Source organism: Fundulus heteroclitus, unplaced genomic scaffold, assembly GCF_011125445.2.
Source record: "Fundulus heteroclitus isolate FHET01 unplaced genomic scaffold, MU-UCD_Fhet_4.1 scaffold_445, whole genome shotgun sequence".
Classification (NCBI taxonomy): Eukaryota; Metazoa; Chordata; class Actinopteri; order Cyprinodontiformes; family Fundulidae; genus Fundulus; species Fundulus heteroclitus.
Window position 1 is genome coordinate 85854 of NW_023396863.1, and position 16666 is coordinate 102519.

At 40.2% G+C, this 16666-nt stretch overlaps 1 protein-coding gene and 1 pseudogene across 3 annotated transcripts; one reads left to right on the forward strand and one right to left on the reverse strand.

Annotated features, from left to right (window-relative positions):
* Positions 1-1928: 1928 nt before the first annotated feature.
* tgm5l (transglutaminase 5, like) lies at positions 1929-7537 on the forward strand. 3 transcript variants are annotated; one of them, XM_012882927.3, is made up of 14 exons: positions 1929-2308; positions 2421-2606; positions 2713-2946; positions 3921-4039; positions 4154-4282; positions 4665-4842; positions 5002-5137; positions 5237-5340; positions 5448-5690; positions 5785-5847; positions 5941-6153; positions 6513-6670; positions 6784-6920; positions 7220-7537. In XM_012882927.3, the coding sequence occupies exons 1-14, from the start codon at positions 2302-2304 to the stop codon at positions 7371-7373; spliced, it is 2061 nt and encodes a 686-aa protein (XP_012738381.2). In that variant the 5' UTR covers positions 1929-2301; the 3' UTR covers positions 7374-7537. The 3 variants fall into 3 exon arrangements, with proteins under 3 accessions (XP_012738381.2, XP_012738382.2, XP_035987510.1); XM_012882928.3 differs by having other exon boundaries at positions 2424-2606; XM_036131617.1 differs by having other exon boundaries at positions 1931-2244; positions 7220-7536.
* A 3807-nt stretch (positions 7538-11344) lies between these two features.
* On the reverse strand, positions 11345-16643 carry LOC118560538 (annotated as a pseudogene).
* Positions 16644-16666: the final 23 nt, after the last annotated feature.

The following is a 16666-nucleotide window of genomic DNA, read 5'->3' on the forward strand; positions in this document are numbered from 1 at the left end:
CATTGAGACACAGAATCATATTTTCGTCCTCATCCTTCAAAAAGGCATCCCTTATAAGTTAAAACCTCTGAACATCAATAGAAGCACCAGGTTCCATCTTTTGGGGATAAATCACATCCACTCTGGCCCAGAATCGTAAAGCTGATACGGTGATATGGAGACAATAGATTGGCATTTCCTACAGTGAACACTCATCGCCCAAAAATGCATCCCACCCCAACAGAGCGTGTATGCTTATCATTATCAACTGCTGATTGCTGGTGAATTGAACAAGTAAAGCGTGTTTTTTTTTTTGTTTTTTAATATGTGTGTGAAGGGTAGGCCTCCACGTCAGTGAGCAATTACCTCCAAATCAAACTCCCACGCTGGTGTTAAGTGCTTACATGACACGACTTTATCCACTCAAAAGGAGGTATTAATGGATGTATAGGAGGAAGAAATATGCAGAGCAGATTTTCTATTGTATACCTGGATTGCAGTGGGCATCTAAAAATAGCCAAGTCAAGGACAGTACATGCACTCAACAAGGGCAGGCCACGTTAACTTGTAGAACTGACTCTCTAAGCTTTACAAAGACCAATTTACTGTTCAAACTATAGACATGCAAGCTCATTTTGGAAAGATTACTGTGAGTGTTGGTCAGAAAGAATCTTCTGCTCCAAAAGTGACACCTTTAAGCATGACTTAAACATCCTGCTACCCAGAAGGACAAGCCAAATACGTTCTTGAGCTAAAAGTGTTATGGACAGACAGAAAGAGTGAGGTATAATGATACGAAACAAAAACAAAACAGTGTGGAGTTTGCTGAAGGAGTCAAGGTGAGACTTTCGAACATTAAAACATTGTGCCATCTTTGGAGCACGGTGGCGTCTTTTTTCTCCAGATCCCATCAGGCAAAGCCTTATTAATTGGAAAAGTCATTTCATTGCTAAACGTCTGGGTGGAATTTCATCGGTCCTACCCTTAGATGATTCACCAGCCACCTCTGTCACACATGCTGACAGAGTTGATCAGTCTTAATATTCTCAAAGTATTATCTGTAACTGATAATACTGACACAAGATTAACCCAATTGTCACAATGAATAATTGTTTTCTTGTAGCAAATGTGCAAAAAAAGGACGGCATGGTGGGCCCATTGGTAGCACGGTTGCCTTCCAGAACGAAGGTCCTGGCTTCAAATCCTGTCCTGGGGTCTTTCAGCGTGGACTTTGCCTGTTCTCCATTTACATGCGTAGCTTCTCTCCGGGTACTCCGGCTTCCTCCCACAGTCTAGAAGCATCGCTATTAAGTTAATTGGTTACTCTGAAATTGCTCTTAGGTGTGACCGTGTGTGCGCAGTTGTTTTTCCTGTGTTGCCATGCAAAGTTCCGGTGGCCTGTCCAGTGTGTGGCCCGGCTGAGATTGGCACCCCCAAAACCCCCTGACCCTGCACAGGTAATCGCGCATAGACAATGGGTGGATGGATGGATGGATGAGATATGTAAATAATGGAAATCCAGCAGAAGTGGGTTCCCCCAAACCATCTAAAGCTCAGAACAATTAATGTAAAAAAACAACAACATAATGATTCAGTTTGTAATTTGCCATAATTCCTTAAACTAAAGATTTTTTTTCTAATATAAAATCGTGTTTATTTTATGTACTGAGGTGATCGATGATCCTAATTGATACAGTGTCTTGGTGCATCTTTGTGCATCCTGTATGAAACTAGAATAAAGAAAAAACAATCAGTTCTGAAATATAACAGCAGTGTTATATGTCAAAAATTATCAGTACACCTTCCCATCTACATCCTTAGATGATATATTCATTAAGAAACTGCATACTTAACTGTACAAGCAATATATATATATATATAATAAAATATATACTATAGATATAATAAGACTTAAAAAAAAGGTTTCTGGTTCTCTTCAAACAACACCAACTCCTTTTGCCTTAGGTCTCATGTCGACAATTGTGCTGCCGCTTTCTGCAACATTTCGCACGGATCAAACTTGTAACATAACTTAATGTTCTTTTGTCAGGCGGGCCGAGTCTAATGACTCATTACATCTGTGTGCTTTGCAAAACGAAACTGTACAACAGTCGCAAAACTGCCGGAGATGGGAGCGTCGTGTTGTGGCTTGTTTTTGGTACTGCATGGCCTGTGAGCCTTGGCAACAGTCAAGGAAAACCTGTTCACGTCCTTAAAGTCACCCAAACGCAACAAGCCAAGGGAGGGGCCAAGGCCTATATAAAGGTAAGAGAGCATCTGCAGGAGCACATTGCACTGTTTTGAGACAGAGACACACAACACATGGAAGGTGAGATTTTACTTGAAAGAAGCCTTTACCCAATTTCTTTTTTCTTCAATTTCTGTGTCTACTATTAGCACATGCCATGCAGCTAATAACTGACTTTTGTCTTTTCTTGTAGCAGACTTCAGCATTCAGTATGTCAACCTGGAACTGGCTGAGAATCTGGGGAGACACAAAACGAATGGCTTCAGCAGCGCCAACACTCTGGTGGTCCGAAGAGGGGCCCCATTCCGAATCAGCGTCCAGTTCAAGGAGCGACCCTTCAACCCCAGGACGGATTCGCTCAGGATCAAAGTCACTCTAGGTACTACCAAACTTCCATCATGGTCCATGAGCTCTCGTCAGAAATCAGCTTTTGCAACCAGCTTGAACTAACATTCTCTTTTTTTTTTTTATCTTTTCTTCCTCAGGTCGTCTGTATGCAGTGATGCCGGTCACTTTCTCCAAGAAGACCGCTTCTTCCAGCTGGAATGCCTACATTGAACCAAACAACGCGAACTTCCAGAAGCTCTCCATCTTCGTCTTCCCTCCCGCCTCCGCCTCGGTGGGCAGCTACAAGCTTCAGCTGTCTGCGTTCACGCAAGATGGCCAGAGGAGTGATGTGGTGGGCAACTTCATCGTGCTCTGCAATCCCTGGTGTGCTGGTGAGTGCAGGTTAAAATAATTTGTGCATTCGGTTATTGATTTGCTTTTTTTCTTTTAAACGATTGAAATATTTTTTTTCTGTTGCTATTGTTGCGGTTGGAGTGTGTCGTTCAGCACAGAACTTGTTCTTCTGTATAGATGCGGTTTGTCTTGTTGAATAAATCTTTAACAGGTGATTTTCAGTCAGGATTAGAAGGCTGATTGTTATTGAATGATTGTTTGTATGAAAAATACTTTGCTTTTTAAAATGCATAAAAGAAGTATTTCTAAAGACCATACAAGCACAGACAATGTCGAGTCTTAAAGGCCTTCTCATCTTTATTCTTAGCCTTCACAAACCACTTAGACTCTTTGATCATCTAAACGTAATGTTTATCCGATCTATTAAGTATGGAGATTCATTCTCTTAAAATGAATCCGTATGAAAAGCAACACAGCCTGGCGCAAATGTAAATACTAACAGATATCCAGGATGGTGGAAAGTTTGATATAACTTACATTTAACAACATGGATTCACCCAGACAATGCAATGCTTTTCATCCTAAACTTTACTCTGCAGCATTCAGGTATGAGTTCAAAGTATGACTTGCAGCATTTCATTGAAGCGTAGATGTGGATAATCCTTTGCACTGAAAATTTTACAAAAATTCAAAACTTGGAATAAATGTACATAAACTGCAGTTACTCCATCGTTTTTCTAGTCTTGTCTAACATATAATGGCGCTTTTCAAATAACTCATTGGCTGTAAATATGAGTAATTTCTACATCACATACAGTCTTCGATGATGAGCATATTAAGTTTGCACTCTGCACGATTACGCATCACAGTAGTTGCACATTAGTTTAGCATCTTTGTACAAAAATGTTCAGCACCAAAAGATGGAAGTAATGGAGGCCGATGTTCCAGTTCAACTGAATTTCAAGAAATAAACACAGTAAGCTGTTCTAATTAAAGCTTTTCTGTTTTGCAGAGGATTCAGTTTATATTCCTTTTGAGGACCAGAGGGAGGAATACGTCCTGAGCGACTCTGGACTGCTGTTTATGGGGACCCCGATGAACCTTCTCTCAAGACCCTGGTCCTTTGATCTGGTAAGAAAGTTAGTCCTACCTAACAGAACATATTGATTAAATATTAATGAATAGATTTAGATAGTAAAATACTATTTTTAATGTTATTTTTTTCTTTTCTTTTGTTCTGCACAGTATGAGCCTGGTGTTTTGGAGGCTTGCCTGGATCTGCTCAAAGTCAGCCCTCAGCATAAAAAAAACAGGAAGAGGGATTACCTGAACAGAGCCAGCCCTGTCTACATCAGCCGCATTGTTTCTGCCATGGTGAGTGTAAACAGACCTCAGAAACAGGATGACATAAAGTACAAAATGGGAACAAATCATCCAAAAAAAAAAAAAAAAAGAACGTTCCCTCCCACAGCTGGAAGGACGTCATTCACATAATAAAACTAGGCGTGTTCTGAATTGGGACGTTATGATTCAAAGCTTGTAAAGACAATCACACACCTCTTGGCAAGATCGCAGCTGGAAAAACAAAAATCACAATGGCGCCACACTATAATTATAGCTTTTTTCTCAGGGTAGTCATCAAGCCGCCACTGTCAATCCGGTTATCTCAGAGTGTCATCTCCAAACTTGCAACGTCATGTTTAGCAGATAATGAGCCGAGGTGGAAAATAAAAGTGGTCTTCTGTTTGGACTTTAGATCAACAGCGAGGACGATCGGGGCGTGCTGAAAGGCAACTGGACCGCTGACTTCAAACAGGGCGTCAGTCCCACAAAGTGGACCGGAAGCGAGGAGATCTTGTCGCTGTGGGCCAAGTCTGGTTACAGCCCCGTCAAATACGGGCAGTGCTGGGTGTTTGCCGCAGTCATGTGCACAGGTACTTACAACAAACTCTGACAATCCGCGCCATTGTCCTAAACGTTCCAGATATGATCGGCATCATAGACATGATAAATATTTCTGGAAAATGTTCAGACGTTTCTTTTGTGTCTTTTTGCCTGCCTGTAAACATCTGTGTTTTTGTTGCATCTTTCAGTCATGAGAGTCCTTGGCATTCCTTGCCGTGTCGTCACAAACTTCAACTCCGCTCACGACACCAATGCCAACCTGGTGATCGAAGAGTACTACAGCGAAACAGGACAGAAGCTGAACCGCAGCCGAGACAGCATATGGTCAGTTGTGATCGATGCCCGGATAAATGCGTAGGAAATGTTGCGTGTCTTTTCCCAATTTCGAAAATTAACCGCTCCAATGCTGGATATTTTGAACAGGAACTATCATGTGTGGGTGGAGTGCTGGATGAGCCGCGGAGATCTCGGGCCAGAAATGGATGGCTGGCAAGTTCTTGACCCAACCCCACAGGAGAGGAGCGGAGGTGTGTAAAGAGTTTAGCTATTTTTGTATTTTTTTATTTTTTTTGTCATTCGATTTTGAGTTTTTTCGAACCGTCGTTCTAACCGTCCTTTCCTAACGTTCTCCTAGGAGTGTTTTGCTGTGGCCCGGCTCCAGTCAAGGCAATCAAGAATCAGCGCACAGACATGATTTACGACATCCCGTTCGTCTACGCCGCGGTGAACGCTGACGTGCACATGATCATCCTGTCGAGCCAGAATCAGGTGGTCGGCTTCAGCAAAGACACCGAGAAAGTCGGGTCCCTGATCTGCACCAAAGCCATTGGCCACCCGAGAGTGCAGAACATCACAGGAGACTACAAATACATCAAAAGTAAGAGCCCCAAACATGACGTGTCCACGTATTTCCACCAACGCTAATTTGCTTACATGGAGTGATGCTAATCCATCGCACTCTTTTCAAACAGGCCCCACTTCAACGCTTTCTTCGAGGAGCTCCACGATTTCGGACCGCTCGACACTGCACAGAGGTACGTGTTTAATCCCGGACATTTCCCCTGAGTTTAAGGGTAATTGTTTGAGGAAAGCATCTCAGTTCACACCGGCTTTTCTTCGTTTCTCAGCTGCCGTGTCCAAGGGGGTGACGGTCTTCTTGGACCTGAACAAATCTCCTGTCGCCGGGGAGCCGGTCATCTTCACGGTGAAGGTTGGGAACACGCAGAGCACGCCCAAGACGTTGAAAGTACACCTGAATGCTCAGGCAAAGGAGTACAACCACAGCCCCACTGAAACCTTCTGGGAAAAACATGGCGTCCTACAGCTGGCACCGATGGAAGGTAAATCTACTCTTCTCATCTAAACTTCGCCTTTTTTTTTTACTTTGGCATCATTCCGAAAAGAAAGTCCTATCCATTGGCACCTGCATGTTCCGTTAATATTGAGGTAAAAGTTGCCCTAGAATCAGATACTCTGCACTGCAGCTCTTTAGAGTAGTTTTATACCGAAGCAAAGAAATACTCACTTGAAGAACCTCAGAAATGGCTTCATGTCTACCTTGGAAACAGTTCCACAATCGTATTATCACAGCATATTGTACCACTGTTTGAGAACCACAGTTGTAATTGTGTTATAGGGGGATTATTTTTGGTTATTTTCACACGCCCTTATCATTTCTTTACCTTCTCTCTCTTTGCAGTCAAAGTCTTCCAGGAGCAAATCCTCCCAGCGGAGTATGAGCCCGTGGTGGGAGACGACCTGATCAACCTGGCAGTGGTCCTGGAGGACATGGCCACCCACAAATGGGTGCTTGCCTCAGAGGAGTTCAACATCGCCAATCCAGAGCTCATTATCCAGGTACTTAAAATGTGCCAATCGATCATTTTTTTTGTTCCGTACATCTTTTTAGTGTAATGGTCTAAATATTCTGGGTTTACTTATCTGTTTGTTTTATTTTTTTTTTTATTCAGGTTGCCGATGAAAACTCAATCGTGCCAAACAGGGAGGTCACCGCCCTCGTGGCTTTCACCAACCCGTTCCCTCACCCGGTCAAGGGGGTGTTGACCGTATCCGGGGCCGGGCTATTTGCTGGCAAACAGCATTTCAGGTAGGATTGTGGTTCAGTTATTTTAATGTCCTGAACATGTAGTGAGTGTTTAAGCTCACATACCCGCCAGTGGTTTATGTATGTAGCAATAGCTGACAAACGAGAGGGAATGTTGCGACAGGGACGTTTCACTGAACACCGCATTACAGAACTATGCGTCTATTGTGAAGGAATGTAGGTGTGACTGTAGGGTGAAAGAAGTAACAAAGAACTCCGCGCTAAAGATAGAAGAACCAAACTTTACAACTTTCAGGTTTCCCAGCCCTGTATTTATGGTGCTGTTTGTTGTCTCCCTGCAGGATGCCTTCACTTAGTCCAGGGGCCAGAGCAAGCCAGTCCATCACCTTTGTCCCAAGCATGGCAGGTGTAAAGATGCTGCAAGCCAGTCTGTCGCTCTCAGACTCCAACATCACAATCAGAGGCTTCAAGATGATCCCTGTCAACAGTATTTAGCTCCTGCAAAAACAGCCCGTGTTTTGTGTATTATCCTGAACGAAAGATGTGAATATTATTTATTGCACTATTTATTTATTTTTTTGCTATTTATGTGTTTGAGGAATGTAAATGACAATGTGCGAAAAATTCCAGTACACTTGAAGATTGTGCTTTTTGATTTACTAAAATAAAGTAAAAAGTGAAGTAAAACGTGTGCATTTCTTGCATTACTTTGGAAAACTACACGCCAAACACAATGTAGCACAGTTACGTGGACATGTGGAGCTACAGCGTTGTGGTTAATCTTTAGCCCTAAAGAGGGAGACATTTCCTTAAAGATAAAACAAGCCATGACGAACAAGGCTGGGAGTCATGCTTCTAATCTGGGTTGCAATGTAGCAAAAGGGGCGTTTTTCGTGAGCTTGACTGTTTTGACCAGCTATTTTTTTTTTCTGGTCCTAAAAACTTTGGTGTTGAGATTTTTACTGAATGAAGACTCAAAGTAACAAATTTGTAGCATTAAGAAACAAAGTTTTCTAAAGCCATACATCAGCTGTTTGCATAAAAGGTTTCTATCTAGATAGCTCCCAGCTGCCACTTAGACAGGTGTTATGTACATTATCCGCTGTTCTAGAAAGCTGTTTCTAGCTTTCAAAGGGATAAAAAGAATAATGCTGTGCTGAAGGTCTGCAAGTCTATAAGAAAACTTTGAGGCATGTTAGGATATTAAATCAACATATAAACCCTGGGGATGTTGTTACAGTTAAGAATGTTTTTACCACGTTTGGTGGTAAAAGCATTTTGTGATGAAACAGATTAATGATTGTTATTAAATGGCAACTTTATAATTATGTGTACCTGTTTGGATAAATCGAGCAACACTCTTCTTTTTCGCTACTTCACAACGATCCCAATCAGTCACACACAGAGGGCAGTAAATCCACTTTTTTTTCTAATAAACATAACTTTATGTATGACTATAATGACTATTTATATTAGGAAAGTTTGTTAAATTACATGGCATAGTTATTAAAAAATTATTAATGGTTTAACTATTTATAACATTAATGTACAGCTTAAATTTAATTTCTTTATTACTTGAGATCTTATAACATTTTTATTTGTTACACCTCAGTGTTTTGATATGTGCAAAAAATGAATGTTAAAAATATTTAGGAACAGTATAAACCATCTTTAAAAGGAGAAATGTAATCATTAATTTTTCATATAGGCTTTATTTGAACACATCTGTGTCATTGGAATAAATTATTTTGCAGATTCCCCAGGGAGAGTGGAAAAGCTCAGTGGCCTTGTTCTGTTATGTAGGAATGTAAAATTTATTTTTATTTTTTTTACTGTGAAATATTTCAATATTAACAGGTTTAATTGTAATATATGTCTTATTGTAACATGTTTTATTGTAATAATAATGCATATGTTGAAACCATACATTTACAAATACTAAATACAAAATAATGTTTTTGTCTCACGGTTATCAGACTAAACATTCTCTTTTTTTTAGCTCAGTTAGGATAACCAAAATCTGCCAAATGTCAGATTCATAATGAGATCATTTCTGGATGTTTTTTTTTTTTTTTCAAAGATTTAGCACCAACACATGCTCATCTCAGAGACACAGCACTCGTTTCTCTGAAAACATGATTGTTTGACATTATCACGGTGCTTAGAGTATACTTCAGTATAAAAACATAAATATGGCACTATCAGACATGTGGAAATTAAGCTCAATGAGGAACAGGTCTTGTGGACGTTCAGAATTATCTTCCTGATATTGTAGCTGATTTCTTTTGGATTTATGTAATTTCTTTTTAGTTTATTTTCATTTATTTAACCAGGATATAGTCTCATTGAGATTAAAAACCTCTTTTTCTTGGGAGTCCTGGGCAGGAGGCAGCAACAGATAGACGCATAAACGTTACATGGATAAAACAACAAACTATTAAAAACAAGTACTACACAAGGAAGCGAGATGTTTTTCCCCGTCTACAGGTATGCCTCCAAATAACTCAAAAAGATTACAAAGTGATAGTAAGCTTGGTGTATACTTAACCTCTGAATTTTAAGAGAGAAATATGAAATTCTCTAAAGCGTCATTCTGACTTCTGTGAAATGGAGATAATAGGGTGTTTTCAGCTGACGTCACGCTCACGTGACTACTCAGCGCGTCCGCCATATTGGGTGGCAGTCGTTTCGCACCGTTGACCTGCATTGTATGACGCCTTAGGCAGTATTGGAAGTGAACAATGGGGAAAACGTGTTTAATGGTTGGTTGCACGGCCCCGTGGAGGTGGAGATCAACGCTTTCTATCGCCTACCAGCCGTAATAGTTGAATCAGTGTGAAAAAAAAAAACAGCTGTCTGAACAACGCCGTCACCTATGGCTGACACGGATATCCAGGTCCGATTTGGACGGTGTTAAGCTGGAATACGCCAGAGTCTGCGGTGCTCACTTTGTCACAGGTAATTAACTGTTAAGTATTTAAAACATATAAGAAGAATATATTAATAATAGGGCTTGGGCGTTATGACTTATTACTTTCCACGGCTGTCGTGTTGACTGCCTCCGCCGCCTCTACTGCCTATTACTACCGCATACTGTACTCCCTCTCTCAGCCGTGTTTTAATTTGATTAATTTCACCTTAACTTGATTTCAACCATGGTAAACCGTTGCTGTATTGTGGGCTGTAACAGCGCAACACATGATCGCCATGGGAAAAACATAGAAACAGATTAATTTTCCACCGCTTTCCTGCCTGGAGGCGCAACCACGGAGAACAACTGTTAGCGATAACAAAGAGTCGTCGGCTCGCTTGGATCGCGGCTCTGTAAGTCGATCCGAACATAACTTTCCACAGTATCCCGATGTCAATGAGAGTGTGTTCTAAACGTTTGAAACACATAGCAGCCAAGTTAAAAGTACATTACATGCGCGAGTGGTTGTTAGCGCTAACTGTTAGCATGTGCTAACCCGTCTGTACGCAGCTTACCTTTGAACGAGTTGCTGTGTTCCCACTGTTTGCTGGCTTTATGATCTGCAGCTCCTACCGGCGCCAATACGGTAAATACAACTTAATTTTGCACTGGTCATTGTTCTGCTTAAATAATTAAAGCCGCGAGCGGCGTCGATCGGCCTTGCAGCCAAGCGCCTTCGCGCACCGCCCGCCGCCGGCGGGCGGTGCAACACATTTGGCGTCGGATTGTTTACATTTTTACCATCTTATTAAAACTCACCCGTCCACGTATGATGGCGATTTCCTTGATGTACATAACCAGATGGTGAACTGGTTGTGAGCCCTCTAGATCCTTGTAAGCTCTCATTTCCTCAAGAGTGTGCAGAGGGTTTTCACCGAACACCAGGTAATGCACTATGTCGCCGTGCTCTACATTTGGCCAATCATCTGGATTACGGCTAAACAAGGCACCGTGGAGGGCATACGGGTCCATATGGTCGATCACGGAACATTTCCTCAGATATACGTCCTTATCTGGTCGCTCTAGCGTGCTGGCGTACTTATCCATTCGCGATACGATAATACGTGTAAGACAACTAGAGATAAGGAAGTGTGCCACCCAATATGGCGGACCGGAAGTTGGCCAGTGACGTCAGTGAAAACACCCTATTTTAATAGACCCAACTGACCTAAAGCAGAAATGTTTAGTCTTATTTAATTCTACAGTGTGAAAAGTGAGTATTCTTTATACAGTGAATGCAAACATCTGGTTTAGCTGTATGTATTTTGAATGGCGTTAATTGCAGCTCTTCAGAATAAGGGAAACTGTTAATTTGTCAGTAAGAGCTTTGAAAAAATGGAAACTGGAACAAAACTCATCAGTGCATGTAATTTTCACCATGAACACTTTTTTAAACACATTTTCTTCATTAATTATTGTTTTGATTGAGCAAATTTGTGTAGAAAGATGAAATTCTACTCTGGGTTCCCAAAATGCAATTAATTTATTTTTTATCTTTTCTACTTAAACTGTCAAAACAAATGGACATTAAAGCATTATATACAAACCATGACTAAGCTTACAGGCTTTGCAATCAGCACATGCACAACCATAGCCATACCAGTTTATCTACATTACAAACAGGTTAATAGGAAACTAAAGAGCAACAGAGAAGATGTACAACCCAGAATCAAAAGTAAGTTTTCAAGCACCAGTCTAAAATACAGCATCTGCATGGCAATTTCTTATAAAAAAACACATTTTTACCAGAACATAGCTCTAGTCTTTATGGATTATTTAGTTTTTTTTTTGTTGTTTTTATGCCAAACTGTCAAATTAACTCACTGTGTTGCAGAATTAAACCCATAATAAATAACTGTTGTTTTGGTGCCAAAATACAAACCATCTCAATAGCCTCTAAATGTAAGAAAGAGCTACTTGACACAAATTAACTACAAATTTAGTGGAAGTAAACTATGTTGTATTACATAAACTGTTCTTGGTTTAAAAATAGTATTGCCCAGAGAAATTATCTCTACACAAAACAGTCCAAGTTTGAACAATCAGAACATTTTATCCATCTTGACTTGAGTTCATTTAACAGGAAGTCAGAATTTGCATTCAGTGCAACAACTGGGACACAATTCCACAAACTTGAGATAAACCAAGACAAAAAAAAAAAGGAAAAAAAACTTTTTGCTTTTTATATTTTGTTTAATACTTGCAGTACTAACCATAGTTCCCTGGGATTAGTTAAGCTTTGGTCCTTTTTTTACTTCCACGGTTTGGTTGAAGGACTTTTGGCTTCATGTTGGTGTCCTTTTCTGCAGCTGTGCTTCCAACTCAACACACTTCCTCAAGCCTGCTTTTACTGTTTCCGCTGCGGTGCTCAGCAATATTGACTCCAAATCAGTCCCAGCAGGCTGCTTCACAAACGCACTCGAGAATTAAAGAGTGCAGACCTTGACGGCTGCTGCCCTCTAGAGGTAGTCCATCTCCAGTGCATGGCTCAAAGCCTCCAGATCAGCCCGGCAGGACACCCTCCAGAATGGCATGTTCTTCTGATTACACAAACAGCATGAAATATTAGATTTATAGGTTATTGTGCAGCTTGTAAAATTATTGCAGGTGTATATTAGTAGCTAACTGTACTTCTGCAGATCCAGAGTAGCTGTTAAATATAGGAAACATACTGACTGATATCAAACCCTAACAACAATCTAACATTTCAGTGTGAAATATAAAAATCTACAAGATGATCTTTACAAATAGAGCTTCAAAAAGGTAACCAGGTTTTATTTGGACCATTCTCCAGCAGTCAGTAATAAAACAGACTGGATTATATTTACCTTCTTGGCTACGGCCTCCTCTTCGGCTCCATCTCCTATTACCACATAGACCGCCCCTGCGACCAAACCTCTGAGACACACGCTCAAAAACAGCTCTCCTTTCCTTTAAAAGGAAACATATAGATGTTAAATAACACAACTGAATCTTTAAGTAAAATAAAAAAGAAACCAGTCTGGAATATTAGTTTAGACACCGTTACACTGTCTTAGGGCAGTGGTTCACAATCTGTTTTACAGAGAGCCCCCCCGTCTTACAGTAAGAAAAGAAAAATGCCTCAGGATGATTATTATGTCTTCAGCATCAGACTTTCTTTCAGAAGCAGACTGTTGCAAATTAGTGCAAAAAGTTGCTTTTGTGACATAATTTTATAACTTTTTACTCTAGTTTATCCACAGAGTTTAATTCAGGATGTAGTTATGATTCACAGTGTGTTCTGTATAAACTCAATCATACTAAGCAGATGCCTGCATTATATTAGTGTGTTCTCATTTTAATATGTTTGATAATCTCTTAGGATCAAAGCCCATGTACAGCAGCACTTTTCCAGGGCCCCCAGTTAGGAGGCTCACCCCCAAAGTTTGGTAATAAATGTCTTCAGGATTTTCCTCACCTGTCTTTGTTGCGCTGTAGATGTTTTCTATTGGGAAGGCGAGCCAAGACCGTACAGCAACACCTTGGAGAGAGCCGGGATAAGCTGGGTGGTGGTCACCAACACATTCACACAGTTAGGCCTGTGGGCAGGATGGGGACAAATATGTAACGTCAAATGTAGAATAAAAAAGTAATTCCTTACATTACATTTTTTGTAAAAAAAACAAAAAACAAGCAAATAAACAAAAACAAAAAAAAAAAATAAATAAATAAAAGCTTACACCTAAGATGTTAACCCCCCCCCCCCCCCCAAAAAAAAAACAATAGACAAAAAAAAAAACATACATACATTGTTGTAGAGAACGCTGCATTGCGACAACTAACCTGGAGTTGATGAGAGCCAGGGCTTTTAGTGCCTGAGTCAGCCACAGGTCAGTCAGGACTTCCATCTCTCTCCTCAGCTGTAACCATTCCTCTCGCTTGGGACTGCCCAGCAAACCTGAAACATATGTACAGTAGTGCTATGAAAAGCTGCGCTGACTGAAGTTGAGTCAATAATAAATCACATTGTTTCTCAGCTCTTTACATGATAATAGGTAATACATATTTTACTCAAACTGTTCCAACTGTTGAAAACACTGCGCATATTTAATATACACAAATAGCAGTAAATTTAAGCGATACATGGATTTAAGCTTGCTTTTAAATATTTTTTTATATAGCATGGAGCCACCGCTGCGCTTAAACTTTTTCTCTTCTTACGTGACTTAAGCATTAGGTTTTTAATCGAAACAAAAAGGTTTGTGTTAAGTGTCTATGGCACAATTACTAATACCAAAACATGACCAAATTTGATAGGTTTCCATGCATACTCATGTATTTTTTATAATCAGCACTGACTGGTTTATCTAATTTCCATAGTTTTACTTTGCCATTGGAGCTTTCCCATTTAGAAAATAGGCTCTGTATTTACTGCGGTTCAAAAATGTTCCAGGAAGTAGGATGAAGGTCAGGAGTGTGGCCCAGATGTAGAAACAACAGCTTGGTGGAAAGAGTTTATGCCGTCTCTGTCGCTTCTCTCTGCACGGTTCAGATGCATTTTGACTTGAATGCGTTGCTTCTTGTTTCCAGCAAATATCAAATAATTACCTTTCTAGTTCATTACAATGGCCAGTGGATCTAATTCCACATTCCATGGTATACTTAGCAACATTTTTTTAGTTTTTTATTGTTGGACTGAGAAACTTTGTTAATATTCTACAATGTGTTGATGTCGTTTTTTTATACGTCAGAAAATTGAACACAAACCAACTGTTTTAAAGATGATTAAAATGACAACAATACTTAGAAATATATGCTTACAAAAGAGCAAAACAAAATGAGTGTAACGGACCTCCAACATTATTCTTGTAAGTGTTGTAGATCTCCTTGACTCTGCGGTATCGGAAAGCCAGCTTCCTCATCCAGTCCACCCCTCCATGGACGCCTGACCCCAGGCACAACGATCCTGCTCCTGCTGGGCTCTGGAAGCCATCCGACCCAAAGTTGTAAGTGCTGCAGGGTATAAATAAAGGAAACCCTCATATCATTAAAAAACAAAATGCATTTCAGTTTAAACCAAATTTTGCAGGGACACATTCATCATTTTATTAGAGCGAGGCCCTTCAAAAACATGTACATCAATACAACTCCTGTTAGCTGAGCTGATAGAAAAACAAAAACATGGGTTGGGCCATACGTCAACTTTAAGGAAGTATGGCTATGTAACCAAAAAACTGTTAGTCATGAGGAAACCTCTAAAACTGGAATGAGGTCAGGAATGAACATTGTCAGAAAACATGTTTTAAGCATTAAGTATTACAATCCTAAAATAAAAAGGACCATGTTTAATCAAATAAAAAATGTCTATTTTGGATAGTTCATTTTTCAAAGTACTCACAAAAGTACCCTCATGTCCTTACATGTGGTTGTTTTAAAAAAAGATATCATGAATTAAGGACAAATAAAAAAGTGAAAGTGAAAATGAGAGGTATTTATATGAAAAAAATACAGTGCTGGATAAGCCTGTGACATACTATATTGCTAACGAAGAACACAAAGTAAGAGTGATGCAAAAACGTGCAGGTTTAAATCCATAAAAACAAACCATCCTATTCAGCGTTTTAGCTTCCTACTGTAAAGTTTTTGTGTGTTTGGTACTTAAAGCTATAGTTGGTAATCCTGTTCAGAAACACTATTTGTTATACTTGGTGAAATGGTCCTTTTATCCCAGCAGTATTGACTACGGCTCCAGGAGCCGTGGCAGAGCAGGACGGGGCACATAATAGGTTCAATCATCTGACTAATGATGAAAATGTGCAGGATCTTCAACAGAGGAGAGCAGCTGACATGCAGGTTTGTGAATTATGTTTACTGTATTTTGTAATAACAACCATAGCCGTGACAAACTTTGACTCAAGGATCAAAAAAGCAGAAGCATTTAAGGTTAGCGCTCCCGTTGAAGGGGGGCTCAGACTGCTGTAAAGTGGCACTCTCAATCACATGACCCATTCTTTAGAAGGAAATTACTCTCAAGTCAGAAACTATACTTTAATACATTTAATCTAAACAAGCCAGAGACATTATAAAGATCAGTACTGAGGCTCTAAACAGGTTTAACACGGGAAAAAGGAAATGAGGAAGAGTGAGCCCAGAATAAAGGTTACATCAGCTTCTTATAGATCAGCAGGGATATACCCTGCAAGAGTGCTACACTCCTCACGTCATCAGTAGAAACTGGTCACTACTGGGGCAATATCTGCCAGACTATGGCATAACCTTTCGTCCATATCTATGCAAGTCATATCTATGATGTCCACAATGTAGTTTACCAGTAACTGCTTTCAACAGCACACAACACCCTGAAGCCTCGTTTAATATCTAACAAAACTTACACAATGCTGCTTAAAAAAAACATATTGAGGACGAGTCTGGTTCAATTGCAAAGGTTGTGGCAGTATCCCACGTCGAAGCTCCAAAGGAAGACAAAACAAGTATTACCTCAGGTCTTGTCCATTGTCATATGATGCCACGTCATCGATATGAACCTGGTCACATTCCTGGGAAATGAGAAAGAGAGCAGACGTGTCAAGGGATCCGTTTTTAAAAATTCTAGATAAGCAGCATGCCATGGTATTTCTAAGATTGAACAACAACAAGCTGGGGACGTGCCCGTGGTATTAGAAATGCCGCTGGAGCTGGTTATCCAGAATTTGTTATGTTTCTGCAGACACCCATCTACTCTCCTTTTCTGCACTGGAGTTGCATGCACTGATTTAGTTTTTTTTGTTTATCCATTTTAGACAGTGTGAGGCGCCTACTTTAATCAAATATTATTGTGGTTAATTCTGGTGTAGCT